Source organism: Callithrix jacchus, chromosome 2 (assembly GCF_049354715.1).
Source record: "Callithrix jacchus isolate 240 chromosome 2, calJac240_pri, whole genome shotgun sequence".
In the NCBI taxonomy this organism is placed as follows: domain Eukaryota; kingdom Metazoa; phylum Chordata; class Mammalia; order Primates; family Cebidae; genus Callithrix; species Callithrix jacchus.
In genome coordinates this window covers 76,742,491-76,757,546 of record NC_133503.1, presented here as the reverse complement: position 1 = coordinate 76,757,546, position 15,056 = coordinate 76,742,491, and the positions used below count along the sequence as shown (strand labels likewise).

General features: G+C 37.8%; 1 protein-coding gene across 6 annotated transcripts in view; it reads right to left on the bottom strand.

The window, feature by feature from the left end:
- MEIKIN (meiotic kinetochore factor) overlaps positions 1-15,056 on the bottom strand; it is a 107,369-nt gene that overhangs the window by 84,635 nt on the left and 7,678 nt on the right. For all 6 annotated transcript variants that reach the window (XM_035290918.3, XM_078364921.1, XM_035290917.3 and 3 more), the window contains exon 5: positions 6,451-6,579. In XM_035290918.3, the coding sequence (XP_035146809.1) occupies positions 6,451-6,579 (129 nt within the window). The remainder of the gene's footprint in view (positions 1-6,450; positions 6,580-15,056) is intronic.

The following is a 15,056-nucleotide window of genomic DNA, read 5'->3' as shown; positions in this document are numbered from 1 at the left end:
AGAGTTTAAGAAGAATTGGAATTAAATATTCTTAAATGTTTGGTAGAATTCACCAGTGAAGCCATCTGGTCCTGGACTTTTCTTTGTTGTAAAGTTCTTGATTACTGGTTCAATCTCCTTACTAGTTATAGGTCTGTCCAAAGTTTATTTCTTCATGACTCAGTCTTAGTAGGTTATATGTTTCTAGAAATTTCTTCTTTCTAGGTTATTCAATTTATTGTCCGATAATTAGGCATAGCAGTTTGATAAATATTTTTGTTTCTGAGGCAACAGGTATAATGTCTCCTCTTGCACTTTGGATTTTATCGAGTCTTCTTGTTTTCTTAATCTAACTAAAAGTTTGCCAAATATGTCTTTTTAAAAAACCAACTCTTAGTTTCACTGATTTTTTTCTATTTTTTTCCATTCTCTGTTCCATTTATTTCTGCTCTATTATTTCCTTACATCTGATAATATTTGGCTGTTGGTTCTTTTTTCTAGTTCCTTGAGGCATAACACTAGCTTATTTGAAATTTTTCTTTTCACATGTAGTTATTTATTGCTATAAAATTTCCTCAGTACTGCTTTTGCTATATCCCATATGTTTTAATATGTTGCGCTTTTGTCTCAAGATATTTTCTAATTTCCCTTTTGATTTCTTCTTTTACTCACTGGTTATTCAAGCCTATGTTAAATTTCCACATATTTGTGATTTTCCAGTATTCCTTCTGCTACTGATTTCTAGTTTTGTTCCATTGTGGTCAGAAAAGATACTTGGTATGTTTTCAATCTTTCATTTTTTAAGGCTTGTTTTGTGACATAACATGATCTATTATGGAGAATGTCTTATCTGTGCATGAGAGAAATATATATTCTGCCACTGTTGGGTAGAATGTTTTGTATATATGTTAGGTCCATGTGGTCAACAGCACTGTTCAAGTCTGCTGTTTGCTTACCTGTTTTCTGTCTGAATGTTTTATCCATTGTTAAAACTGGGTTATATTGAATACCCCACAATTATTGTATTGCTATGTTTCCCTTCAGTTATATCATTGTCTGTTTTACATATTTAGGTGCTGATGTTGGGTGCATATGTATCTATAACTGTCTATCTTCCTGGTGAACTGACCCTTTTATTATTATATATTTTTCTTGTCTCTTATGACTGTTTTGGATTTAAAGTCTGTCTTGTCTTTCATTAATATAGCTACCCCTGCTCTCTTTTGGTTACCATTTGTATGGAATATCTTTTTCCATCTCTCCACTTTTAGTGTATGTATCCTTAAATCTAAAGAGGGTCACCTGTAGACATCACATCATTAGATCTTGTTCTTTTATCCATTCAGTCACTCTGTGTTTTGATTGGGAAGTTTAACTTATTTAAAATAATTATTGACAGATAAGGACTTATTGTCATTTCACTAATTGTTTCTGTCTTGTGTTTCCTTTGTCCCTCTTTCCTTTAGTGCTATCTTCCATTGTGTTCCACTGTTTTTTATGTAACTGAGAATGCTTTTCTTTTTCTTTTGTGTGTCTTCCACAGCAATTTTGTTTGTCTTGACCACGGGGCTTACATAAAATGTTATATAGTTGTGACAGTCTAAGCTGATAATTTCAATTGCATACAAAAACTATACTTTTACTTTTTCCCCTCCTGTACTTTATTCATATGACAATTTATTTATGTTGTATTATTAACATCTTCAGTTAGTTTTTAACATTTTTATCTTTTAACTCATAAATCAGAATTTAAAGTGATTTAATTCTGGTATACTACTATTACAATATTACCGTATTCTATACAGTATACTATTACCCTACTATTGTAATAGTAAACTATCTTTACGGTATTACTGTATTCTGTATTTATCTATATATTTACCTTGAGTTTTATACTTTCATGTTGCTGTTTAGCATCCTTGAGTTTCAACTTAAATAACTCCCTTCAGCATTTCTTGTAAATCAGGTCTAGTCATTGTGAACTCCCTCAGCTTTTCTGTCTGGGAAACTCCTTGTCTCTTCATTTTTGAAAGACAGTTTTTCTGGGTATACTGCTCTTGGTTGATCATTTTTCTGTCAACACTTTGAATATATCATCCCATTTTCTCTGATCTATAAGGTTTCTGCTGAGAAATCCACTCATAGTTTCATGGGGGTTCCCTTGTACATGTTGAGTCACTTTTTACTTGTTGCTTTCAAAATTCTCTTTGTATATGACTTTTGACAAATCAGTTATAGTGTATCTCAGTCTGGATTTATTGGGTTCCTTTTACTTGGGTCCACTGGGCTCCCTGGATCTAAATGTCCATTTCATTCCCCAGATTTGGGATGTTTTTAGCCACTATTTCTTTGAATACACTTTCTAGTCCTTTTTCTCTTCTTCTCTGGGACTCCCATGATACAAACATTGGTCTGCTTGATAGTGGCTCACAAGTCTCTTAGGATATCTTCAATCTTTTCATTCTTTTTTCTTCACTATGGCATAATGCTAAATGACCTTTATTTTTCTCCCAACTTTTATTTTAGATATAGGGGGTACATGTGCAGGTTTGTTACATGGGTAAACTGTGTGTCACTGACGCTTGATGTACAAATGGTCTTGTCACTCAGATAGTGAGCATAGTATCCAATAGGTATTTTTCAATCTTCACCCTCTTCTCACCCTCCAACCTCAAGCAAGCCCCAGTGTCTATTGTTCCCTTCTTTGTGTCCATGTGTCCTCAATGTTTAGTTCCCACTTATAAATGAGAACATACAGTATTTGGTTTTCTGTTCCTGCATTAATTTTCTTAGGATAACAGTCTCCAGCTGCATCCATGTTGATGCAAAATATATGATTTCATTCTTTTTTATGGCTGTGTAGTATTCTACGGTGTACACGTACCACACTTTCTTTATCCAGTCTACCACTGATGGGCATTTAAGTTGGTTCCATGTCTTTGCTATTGGGAAAGTGCTGCAACAAACATATGTGTTCATGTGTCTTTATAGAATGATTCCTTTGGAAATATATCCACAGTAATGGGATTGCTGGGTCAAATGACAGTTCTAGGTTTTTTGAGAAAATCTGCAAACTTCTTTCCACATTGGCTGAACTCATATATTCCAATTCCCCAACAACGTATAAGCTTTCCCTTTTCTCTACAATCTCACAAACATGTTATTTTTTGACTTTTTAATAATAGCCACCTTGACTGGTATGAGATGGTATCTCATTGTGGTTTTTGAACTGCATTTCTCTAATGAGAAGAAGACATACTCATTTAGTCTTCTTTATATTCATGTCCATTGCCCATTTTTTAATGAGATTGGTTTTTTCTTTCTGATTAAATTCCTTATAGATTCTGGATATTAGATCTTCGTTGGATGTACAGTTTGCAAATACTTTCTCCCATTCTGTAGGTTGTCTGTTTACTATGTTGATGGTTTATTTTGCTGTGCAGAAGCTCTTCAGTTTAATTAGGTCCCATTTGTCAATTTTTGTTTTTGTTGCAATTGCTTTTGGAGTCTTTAAAAATGAGCTGTCTTCAAGCTCACTAATTCTTTATTCTTCCTGAGCTAGTCTGCTGTTATATTGCTCTACTGAAGTTTTCTTTTATCTTTTTTTTATTTAAGAGAGGTCTTGCTTTGTCACCCAGGCTGAAGTGCAGTCGCATAATCATAGCTCACTATAATGTCAAACTCCTAGCCTCAATTGATCCTCTCACCTCAGCCTCCCAAAGCATTGGGATTACAGGAATGAGCCACTGTGCCTGTCCTCAGTTCAGTGAGAGTATTCTTCAGGTCCAAAAATTCCTATTTTTTTCTTTCTTTTTAAAACTTTATTTTTGTTGAAAGTCTTATTTTGTTCATTCATTATTCTTCTCAGCTTGTTGAGCATCTTTTTAATGATTATTTTGAATTAGCTATCAGATAATTTGTATATCTCCATTTCATTAGGGCCAGCTTCTGTGGATTTATCTTATTCCTTTGTTTAGACTACATTTCCCTGCTTCTTAATTTTCCTTGACTCTTGGTATCAGTATCTATGCATTAGACAAAACAGCCACTTCTCCCAGTCTTGAAGACTGGCATTATACAGAAGACCCTTACCAATATAAGCCTATCCAGAGATCTCTCAAATCTCTGTGCTAGTCCAGACCATCATCTTTGTTCTTGTTAGCCTTCAGGCATTTAGAACATGACAGATCCTGTCTACATTCTAAAACAGGTGTGACAGAAGCTAGTGCAAAGAACATCTCTTGAAAAGTTAGAATACTGAACACAGAGTTCAACTCTTTCTCTCCCCAGGTTGAAGCTAGAATCTGCGTTTTTTCCCCACTGACTCTGCACGGAGCTAGGTGGAGGGCCTACGGCAAATGTTTGTGTCCTAGACCAAATTGTTATCTTTGTTCTCGGCAGTCACCAGGCACCTTGGACATGTTGGTTCCCATCAGCGCTCTAAGACTGTCAAGACAGAAGTCAGTTGCCTCAGGCATTCCTCAGAGAATTTAGAACACTGGATGTATCATCCAGTCCCTTATTCTGCTCTTCCCCTCAGGGAGAAGCTGAAAGCTGTGGTATGGGTTTCCTTACAATTATATGGTGCTGTGCTAGGAGTAGGAATTATGGTGAGGATGTCTCAAATTTTCCTACTGGCTTTGATGTGGCTGGCCCCATGCTTGCCAGGGTGCAAGAACCTGTCAACTGTTTTCTGAATTTCTCTCAAAGGAAGTTGGTCCATGTATTGCTGTTGAATTGGTGTGTCCATAAGGAGCAGGCAGGTCCACAGCTTCCTGTTTCAACATCTTGCTGACACCATTCCCACATTTTGTTTTGTTTTGATATTTCTTTTTAATGTTAGAGGCTTTCCTCAGAAATCTGGTGATCCTTGGCTCTCTGTTCATATTTAAAAGTGGGTCCTAAAAGGCTAAGTGGTATCCTTATGGCCTAGGCAGTGCTTGTTACACAGCTGGCTTCACTGTAGGGTCTTCTGTCTGGTCAGTTTCACTGAGCACTCCTGAGGTCAGTATTTTAGATATTTTCTTCTGAGGTAATCAGTTCCTGAGAAAATAATCTTCCATTTTCTCAACAGAAGGTTCAAGTCTGGAAAACTGACAGAGAAATGGGCTGCTGGGGTAGGGTGGAAATAAGCATTGGGTGAGCAGATCCCATAATTTAGGATGTACACTTTTACTTAATTCCCTCTCCAACATTCAGTACATTATCTGCAGCAGTCAGCTTTGGTAGTATAATAAACAACCACAGAATCTCAGTGGCACAAAGTGAAAAGCATTTATTTCTTGTTCCCATGTCTATTGGCTCAGGTAACTCAGATTACAGTTCTGCAGATGAGCTGGGGCAGTTCTCTGCAGTGAGTGGATTGCCTGGGCTGCTCTACTCTGTAACTCTCATTCTGGGGTTCCACAAGAGAGGCAGCAGCTAATTAGGATACATTCTCATGATAATGGCAAAAGTGTAAGAATACAGGCCCAATCATTTAAGCAATTTCAAAGCTTTTCTTAAATTTGGTTTGTTGCTGAAAGCAAGTGATGTGGCCAATCCCAAAGCCAAAGAGTGGAAAAGAATACTCCACCCATTATGAGGGTATGAATACAATACTACAGAGAAATGAATAACTGGGACTGACATTTCAAAATACCACAGTATCCCTGCTATTAACAGTACCTAGTATTCTCTGGTCTAGAGTCTCTGTTTTAAAACATTCTAAAGAATAAAACTCCTTGCTCCCTTTGAGCAGTAAACAAGCAGTTCATCACATCTTTCATGTCTTTGACATCTATTTATAAGTATTTGGAACAACCAAATTATGAGCTTTTCTGTGACACCATAGTGCAAATTGGCTGTTTCTAGGGTATTCACATTGTTGGTTTAGGACTCCGATTTCTTAGGTCTGCTGTATCAAACCATCTGATCTCTAACTTTCCAAACTTTGTACCTTTTTTCCCAATTATCTTTGTCCTTATGAATGTATTACTTTAAAGAAAAAGCTGTTTTCTGCCATTGCAAGATGGTAGAGTAAGGCATGTATTTGATCTGCCATCATTAACCTAAGGCTGCATTTATATATATAATAAATGTAAATAACTCTTAATTTGTTGAGAAAATTCAAGCAGGGACTTGGCCTAGCCAACATTTAAGTTACTTGCTGAAAATAAAGAGAAGTGCAGGAAAAAAAAGATAACCCATGGTTCAAGAGAACAAGTATACATTCATTAGGTGCAAAATTCATTAATAATTGGATGTGCATTACATATAAATGCTAAATGACATTACTTCATCCTTCCTTGATCTACTTTTGCTCTACTGTGTGACTGGGAATGAAATACAATGGGCAATGGTCAAGGAAGTGAGGTGTTGGTGAGGAAGAAGAGTATGCCTTCTTTAAGGGACATTTATTCATTGGAGGATTTGTGGACAAAGGAATAATTTTTATAGTAGAGCAATTTAAGGTTGGAATTACTTTCTTACCTAAATAATCTGATTTTCTGAACAGTTCAGGTGATGGGAAGTTCTCTTCAAAACTCTGGTATTCTGTGTAAGAGTCTGTGACTGAATTGTTCAGATGAGAACTGGCTATATCATGCTGCAAACTTAATCCTGTAGAATAAAGGAACAAACAAAATAGATAAAATGTTTTGATATAAAACAGATGTGAAATCCTAAAAATTAAAATGTATGGAAATGGACATGCTTAGTTATATATTATTACTATGAATGTAAAACTGCTTCTACATACAACTAAAAAGGCATAATATTTTAAATGATTTTAATTTGACCTTAGACAATCGTTCTATTTTTGATGGTGATAAATTCTTTATAAACCTCTTTTGTTGTTTTTGAAAGTTTTACAACTTACTCCTTTTCTCTACTTTGGTTCAGTCATAATTCTTGGCTCAAAAATTTAAGTTTTATATATAAGTAATCCACTAATCATAAGCTAAAGCTGAGGAAAGGGTGATTCCAGTTATTTCATCTAAAAAACAATGAGCCTACACATACACAAATAGGTTAAAGGAACTTAATAAGAGAGCATAGAAACAGATTCACACATAGATGAGCAACTGATTTTTGACCAATGTGTAAAGACAATTCAGTGGAGAAAGCATAGCCTTTTATACAAAATGTGCCAAAACAACTAGGTATCCATATGACAAAACAAACAAACAAAAAAAGCTTGCACTCATACCTTACATCATGGAAATAAATTAAATCTAAATGCATCATAGATCTAAATGTAACTCCTAAAACTTCTATTAAAAAGGGAGAAAATTGTGACGCTGAGTTATGCAAAGAATTTTTTGATATAACATTAAAAAAATTCATAAAACAACAGCACTGATAAATGGACTTTACCAACATTTAAAACTTCTCTTCAAAAGAGACTATTAAAAGACAAGCTACAGATAGGGAGAAAATATTTGCAAGTGGACTGAAATCCAGAATGTAAAGAACTGGCTGGGCACGGTGGCTTATGCCTGTAGTAACAGCACTTTTGGAGGCCAAGGGGAGAGGGTCATTTGAGCCCAGGAGTTTGAGACCAGCCTGGGCAACATAGTGGGACCCCAACTCTATTAACAAAACAAAACAAGGAAAACCAGAATATAAAGAACTATGAAAACTCAGTAATAAGAAAGCAAATCCTCAATAAGAAAATGGACAAAATATTTGAACAGAGTATTTTCCCAGACTCAGCGGTCTTAAAGTCATTCCTATGGGAGTGAACTAGAATGAAGAACTGTTCAATAAATGGTGGTGACAGAACACAGTACTAAATGTTGAGGAGAACCAGAGGTTTGGTAAGAAAAGGGAAAATGTGCTCTGCTATATTTAGTCTGCACTTATTAAACATTTCCAATATGACAGGATAGAAATCAACACTGATAAAAACTGGTTGCAGGGGTCTGGGGTGGTAAGTAAGAGATCAAAGGGGAGCATTATTCTGAAAACCTATTATATCCTACCCTGGAACTAACTTACACCTATCTCTGCTCATCCATTACCGACCTGAGACAACTAACTCTTTGTCCTTCCTCCCTTGACCTCACCACAACTTTTTCTCCTATGCCAACTCCCTTGTTAAAAATGAGAATTGTTTCCCACCTGGCCATCTTCTCCAACCACCACTGCAACACATAAATTGATTGACTCAATCTACCATCCTTCTCCATATCCTCTGCTGTCAAGAGTAGTAGACTGTCCCTCTGAGCATCCTTTGCTTTCCCTTCTCCAACTGCCCTAGAGTGTCCTGTCCCTACCCTTGCTAACTTTCATCCTTCTCAAACTGTCTTCATCCTTCCCATCCAGAAGTTGTATCTGTCTTGCCTTCCATTTCTCAAAATGTTATGAATACCTCTCATAGATGAGCTATCCTTAACACTAAGCCCAGAACTCAAGCCAGGCTCAGAAATAAGGAAAACACACCATCTGGGTAGTTGAGTAGAGAAAATAATAAATGTTAATGCTGTATAAGTGGGAGGTAAATGCTGTATCAGTGTCACAAGTTGGAAATGTAAATGCAATTAAAATATATTTTTATCAGTACCATTCCTTCTGAAACTACTCCAAACAATCCAAAAAGATGGAATCCTTCCCAAATCATGTTATGAGATCAACATCATCCTGATACTAAAACCTGGCAGAGACTCAACAAGAAAAGAAAACTTCAGGTCTATATCCATGATGAACACAGATGCAAAAATCTTCATAAAATACTGGCAAACCGACTGCAACAGCACATCAAGAAGCTTATCTGCCATGATCAAGTAGGCTTCATCCTGGGGATGCAAGGCTGGTTCAACATTTGCAAGTCTATAAACATAATTCACCACATAAACAGAACCAAAGACAAAAACCACATGATTATCTCAATAGACGCAGAGAAGGCTTTTGACAAAATTCAACAGCCTTTTATGCTAAAAACCCTCTATAAACTAGGTATTGATGGAACATATCTCAAAATAATAAAAGCTATTTATGACAAACCAACAGCCAATATCATACTGAATGGGCAAAACTGGAATCATTCCCTTTGAAATCTGGCACTAGACAAGAATGCCCTCTCTCACCACTCCTATTCAATATAGTACTGGAAGTTCTAGCCAGAGCAATCAGGCAAGAAAAAGAAATAAAGGGTATTCAATTAGGAAAGGAGGAAGTCAAATTGTTTCTATTTGCAGATGACATGATTGTATATTTAGAAGACCCCATCATCTCAGCAAATCTCCTGAAACTGATAGCAACTTCAGCAAAGTCTCAGGATTCAAAATCAATGTGCAAAATCCACAAGCATTCCTATACACCAATAACAGACTCAAAGAGAGCCAAATCAAAAACAAACTGCCATTCACAATTGCTACAAAGAGAATAAAATACTCAGGAATACAACTAACAAATAATGTAAAGGACCTCTTCAAGGAGAACTACAAACCACTGCTCAACAAAATCAGAGAGGACACAAACATATGGAAAAACATTCCATGTTCATAGTTATGAAGAATCAATACGGTGACAATGGCCATACTGCCCAAAGTAATTTGCAGATTCAACACTATCCCCATCAAGCTACTGATGACCTTCTTCACAGAACTGGGAAAAAACCACCTTAAACTTCATATGGAACCAAAAGAGAGCCCACAAAGCCAATTCTAAGCAAAAAGAACAAAGCTGGCGGCATCAAACTACCTGACTTCAAACTATACTACAAGGCTACAGTAATCAAAACAGCATGGTACTTGTACAAAACAGAGATATAGACCAATGAAACAGAACAGAGGCCTCAGAGGCAATGCCACATATCTACAGCCATCTGATCTTTGACAAACCTCACAAAAACAAGCAATGGGGAAAGGATTCCCTGTTTAATAAATGGTGTTGGGAAATCTGGCTAGCCATGTTCAGAAAGCAGAAACTGGACTCCTTCCTGACACCTTACACTAAAATTAACTCCAGATGGATTAAAGAATTCAACATAAGACCTAACACCCCATAAAAACCCTAGACGAAAATCTAGGCAAAACCATTCAGGACATAGGCATAGGCAAGGACTTCATGACCAAAACACCAAAAGCATTGTCAACAAAAGCCAAAATAGACAAATGGGACCTAATCAACTCCACAGCTTCTGCACAGCAAAAGAAACAGTCACTAGAGTGAATCAGCAATCAACAGAATGGGAAAAAATTTTTGCAATCTACTCATCTGACAAAGGGCTAATATCCAGAATCTACAAAGAACTAAAACAGATTTACAAGAAAAAAAAAAACAAGCCCATTCAAAAGTGAGCAAAGGATACGAACAGACACTTTTCAAAAGAAGAAATATACGAGGCCAACAAACATATGAAAAAGTGCTCATCATCACTGGTCATTAGAGAAATGCAAACCAAAACTACACTGAGATACCATCTCATGCCAATTAGAATGGCGATCATTAAAAAATCTGGAGACAACAGATGCTGGAGAGGATGTGGAGAAATAGGAACACTTTTACACTGTTGGTGGGAGTGTAAATTAGTTCAACCATTGTGGAAGACAGTGTGGCGAATCCTCAAGGACCTTGAAACAGAAATTCCATTTGACCCAGCAATCCCATTACTGGGTATGTATCCAAAGGATTATAAACCATTCTAGTATAAGAACACATGCACACAAATGTTCATTGTGGCACTGTTTTCAATAGCAAAGACTTGGAACCAACCCAAATGCCCATCGATGACAGACTGGACAAGGAAAATGTGGCACATATATACCATGGAATACTATGCAGCCATAAAAAACAATGAGTTTGTGTCCTTTGTAGGGACATGGATGAACCTGGAAACCATCATTCTCAGCAAACTGACACAAGAACAGAAAATCAAACACTGCATGTTCTTACTCATAGGTGAGTGTTGAACAATGAGAACACATGGGCACAGAGAGGGGAGCATCACACACTGGGGTCTGTAGTGGGGAAAGAGGGGAGGGACAGCAGGGGTTGGGGAGTTGTGGAGGGATAACATGGGGAGAAATGCCAGATATAGGTGATGGGGAGGAAGGCAGCAAACCACACTGCTATGTGTACCTATGTAAAAAACTTACATGTTCTTCACATGAACCCCAAAACCTAAAATGCAATTAGAAAAATAACTGGTTTGGGATAACCAGATGCCCTGCATTTTAGCAAGAACATTAGAAATTGGGGCCAGAGAAGTGGCCCAAATTGTCCCTCCTGGTCCCTCCCTCTATGCTTCACAACATAACCCATATTTATTTACTTATTTTTAATTTAATTTAATTTCACTTTTAGAGTTGGGGTCTCACTTTGTTGTTCAGGCTGGAGTGCAGTGGCACAATCACAGCTCACTATAACCTGAAACTTCTGGGCTCAGGCAATCCAGTCTCGCCTTCCCAAGTAGCTGGGACTACAGGTGTCTACCACCATGCCTGGCTAATTTTAGAATTTTTTTTTTGTAGAAATGGGGGTCTTGCTATGTTGCCCAGGCTGGTCTTGAAACCCTGGCCTCAAGTGAGCCTCCTACCTTGGCCTCCCAAAATCCTGGGATTATAGATGCAGGCCACTGTACCTGGCCCCATATTCATTTATTAATTACATTTTATTCATTTATTTAACTTTCCCGTGAAGTTTTTCAAATGGCTTCCTCAATTCTCCAATATTAAGCCTTTTTTCCTTCTAGAACCGTGCTTAAATCCTTTCTGGTTCCAGTCACATATTTTCAGTCGGACGGTCTAGTCCTAGCACTGTACTTTTAATATCACCTGTAGTGACTTCAGAGACTTCTTTGAAGCCACGAGACCATCTGGTTCAATACCAATATTTTGAATCTAATCACTATTCTAGAACATTCTCAATATTAAATATCTTAAAGATGGCTTACTTTTTAATTTAAATAAATATATGGAAAACAAAAATCTTTTCATTTAAAACCTACCAACTATAGCCAGACATGGTGGGGCACACCTGTGGTCACAGTTTCTCGGGAGGCTGAGGCAGGAGGATTGCTTGAGCCCAGGAGTTCAGGACTGCAGTGCACTATGATTGCACCTGCAACAGCCTGGGCCACAAAGACCAGTTTTTTGTGTGTTTTTTGGTTTGTTTTTGAGACAGAGTCTTGTTCTGTCGCCCAGGCTGCAGTGCAGTGGCACAATCTCAGCTCATTGCAACTTCCACCTTCAAGTGATTCGAGTGATTCTCCTGCCTCAGCCTCCCGAGTAGCTGGGATTGCAGTGGCACACCACCATGCCCAGCTAATTTTTGTATTTTTAGTAGAGATGGGGTTTAACCATGTTGGCCAGGCCAGCCTCAAACTCTTGGGCTCAAGTGACCTGCCCACCTCAGCCTCCCAAATGCTGGGATGACAGGCTTGAGACACCGTATCCAGCCACAAGACTATTTCTTTTCTTTTCTTTTTTGTGGTGGGGGGGATGGAGTTTCACTCTTTTGACCAGGCTGGAGTGAAGTGGTGTGCTCTTGGCTCACTGTAGCTTCTGTCTCCAGGTTCGGGCGATTCTCCTGTCTCAGCCTCCTGAGTAGCTGGGATTGTTGGCATCTGCCACCACGCCTGGCTAATTTTTGTATTTTTAGTAGGATTATAGGAGTGAGCCACCGCACCAGGCCAGCAAGACCCAGTTTTTAAAAAAACAAAATAAAATATAGGCCGGTGCTGTGGCTCATGCCTGTGATCCCAGCACTTTGGGAGGCCAGGTGGGTGGCTCATCTGAGATCAGGAGTTCAAGACAAGACTCATCAACATGATGAAACCCTGTCTCTACTAAAGGTACCAAAAATTAGCCAGGTGTAGTGGTGGGCATCTGTGATCCCAGCTGCTTGGGAGGTTGGGACAGGAGGATTGCTTGAGCCTGGGGGGCGGAGGTTGTGGTGAGCTGAAATCATGCCACTGCACTCCAGCCTGGGCAACAGAAGCAAAACTCCTTCTCAAAATAAAACAAAAACAAAATAAAAAATAAACCTACCAACTATTTGTAAAATATATTTTTTATCAAATTATTCATTGTTAAAATAATAAATAGTTTTACAAGGCTTATAGCTTGTCTCATACCTCCCCATCATAATTTCTTACTCTCTAGAGACAATTACTTTCAACTCTATTAAAAGTTTATTTTGATAGGCACCTCCTTTACATTTCTAAATTAAATGTATTCAATGTTTCTATTATTATGACTATTCAAATATATTCATAGCCAAGCCCTATATTGTGAGCCACATTCATCACCTTTTTGCTACAATTTCTTTTAGAGTTATTCATTAACTAATTTTAAAATTTGTTTTCTAAGTACTTATTAAGTATTAATACTAAGTACTATTTTGTACCAACTTTTTTTCTTTTTGAGACAGAGTCTCTGTTACCCACTCTGGAGTGCAGTGATGGGACCTTAGATTACTGCAATCTCTGCCTCCCAAGCTAAAGCGATCCTCCCACCTCAGACTCCTAAGAAGCTGGGATTACAGGTGTGCACCACCATGACTGGCTAATTTTTTGTATTTTTAGTAGAGATGGGATTTCTCCATGTTGGCCAGGCTGGTCTCAAACCCCTGACCTCAGGTAACCCCCCTACCTTGGCCTCCCAAAGTGCCGGCATTACAGGCATGAGCCACAGCACCTAGCCTTGTTCCAACTTTTTACAAGAGTATAAATTTCCTCTCAATACTTAAAAAAAAATCAGGTTATCTATTTTTTCTTTTCTTTCCTCTCCTTTTTTTCTTTTTTTAAAATAGTATAGCTATTGGAGATCTCAATCCATTTGCTCAAATTTGGATTGTTTGTCCTCTACACATCCTACACAGTTGTCTTCTTGGGATTACCTTTTACCATTATCCTAAGAAATTAACATATTTCCTGTATTAGATAAGAATCTTTGATTCCTAGATCTCATGATCTCTTCTTTATTATTTCCTGGTTTTCTTGGAACATGTGCTCCACTTCTGAGAAAAGGTACAAAGAAGATGTGTCTAAAAATTCCTTTATCCTAACATTTACAAGTGACAGTTTGGCTGAGTAAGAGTTCTAGGTTAGTATATTTAAGAGACTGGTTCAATTTTTGATGTGTGACAGCTTTTTTTTTTTTTTTTTTTTTTGAGACAGAGTTTCATTCTTGTTGCCCAGGCTGGAGTGCAATGGCACAATCTCAGCTCACCACAACCTCCACCTCCCAGGTTCAAGCAATTCTACTGCTTCAGCCTCCCAAATAGCTGAGATTACAGGCATGTGCCACCACTCCTGGCTAATTTTGTATTTAGTAGAGACAGGGTTTCTCCATGTTGGTCAGAATGGTCTTGAACTCTCAACCTGAGATGATCCTCCCGCCTCGGCCTCCCTAAGTGCTCGGATTACAGGCGTTAGCCACTGCACCTGGCTTATGTGTGACAGCTTTTCAACCTCACTGTTCTTTCTTCCCCTTCCCACTTAACATCTGAGTGACAAGAGAGCCTTGGTGTTCCATCTTTTTGCAATGGTTCCAAGTTCAAACCATGCACAGGAAGCCTCAACCTGGTCCCATCCTCTAAACATCATGAAAACTCCAGGCCAGTTCTCCTTCCCCTGCATTCTCAAGTCATTTTGAGTCCTGCTTGGAGTCACCTTTCTCCCGAGAAAGGCTCATTATATGAGTACTATACCTTTCCATACCTTCTTAGTGTGTGGATGGCACTGAAATCCAGGACAACTTTTGAGTGGGAGTCCATCTTGACTCTACAAAATCAGTGTTCTTCAGAATTCTGAATATTTTTCTCCCCATCATGTTCTACCTTCTGGAGTTGTTCTTCAGAAATTCAGTGCCACTCATATTCTTCATTGCTTATTGCAACTGATTATTTTTTCTCTGGAAAACTAATAAATTTCTCTATCTTAAGGATTTAAATATTATATAATGTTATAGCTTGGCAATTTTTAAAAAATTTGTTGTGGTGAGCACAGTTTGCACCAGCCAAATTTGACTCTCCATATCTCCATTCATACTATTCAGAATCTGAATGTCTCTTTCAGCAAATATACTCATGACCATTTTTAATTCTAGGAAATTTTCTAGCTTTCTGTGTTTAATAATTTTCCTTCTGTT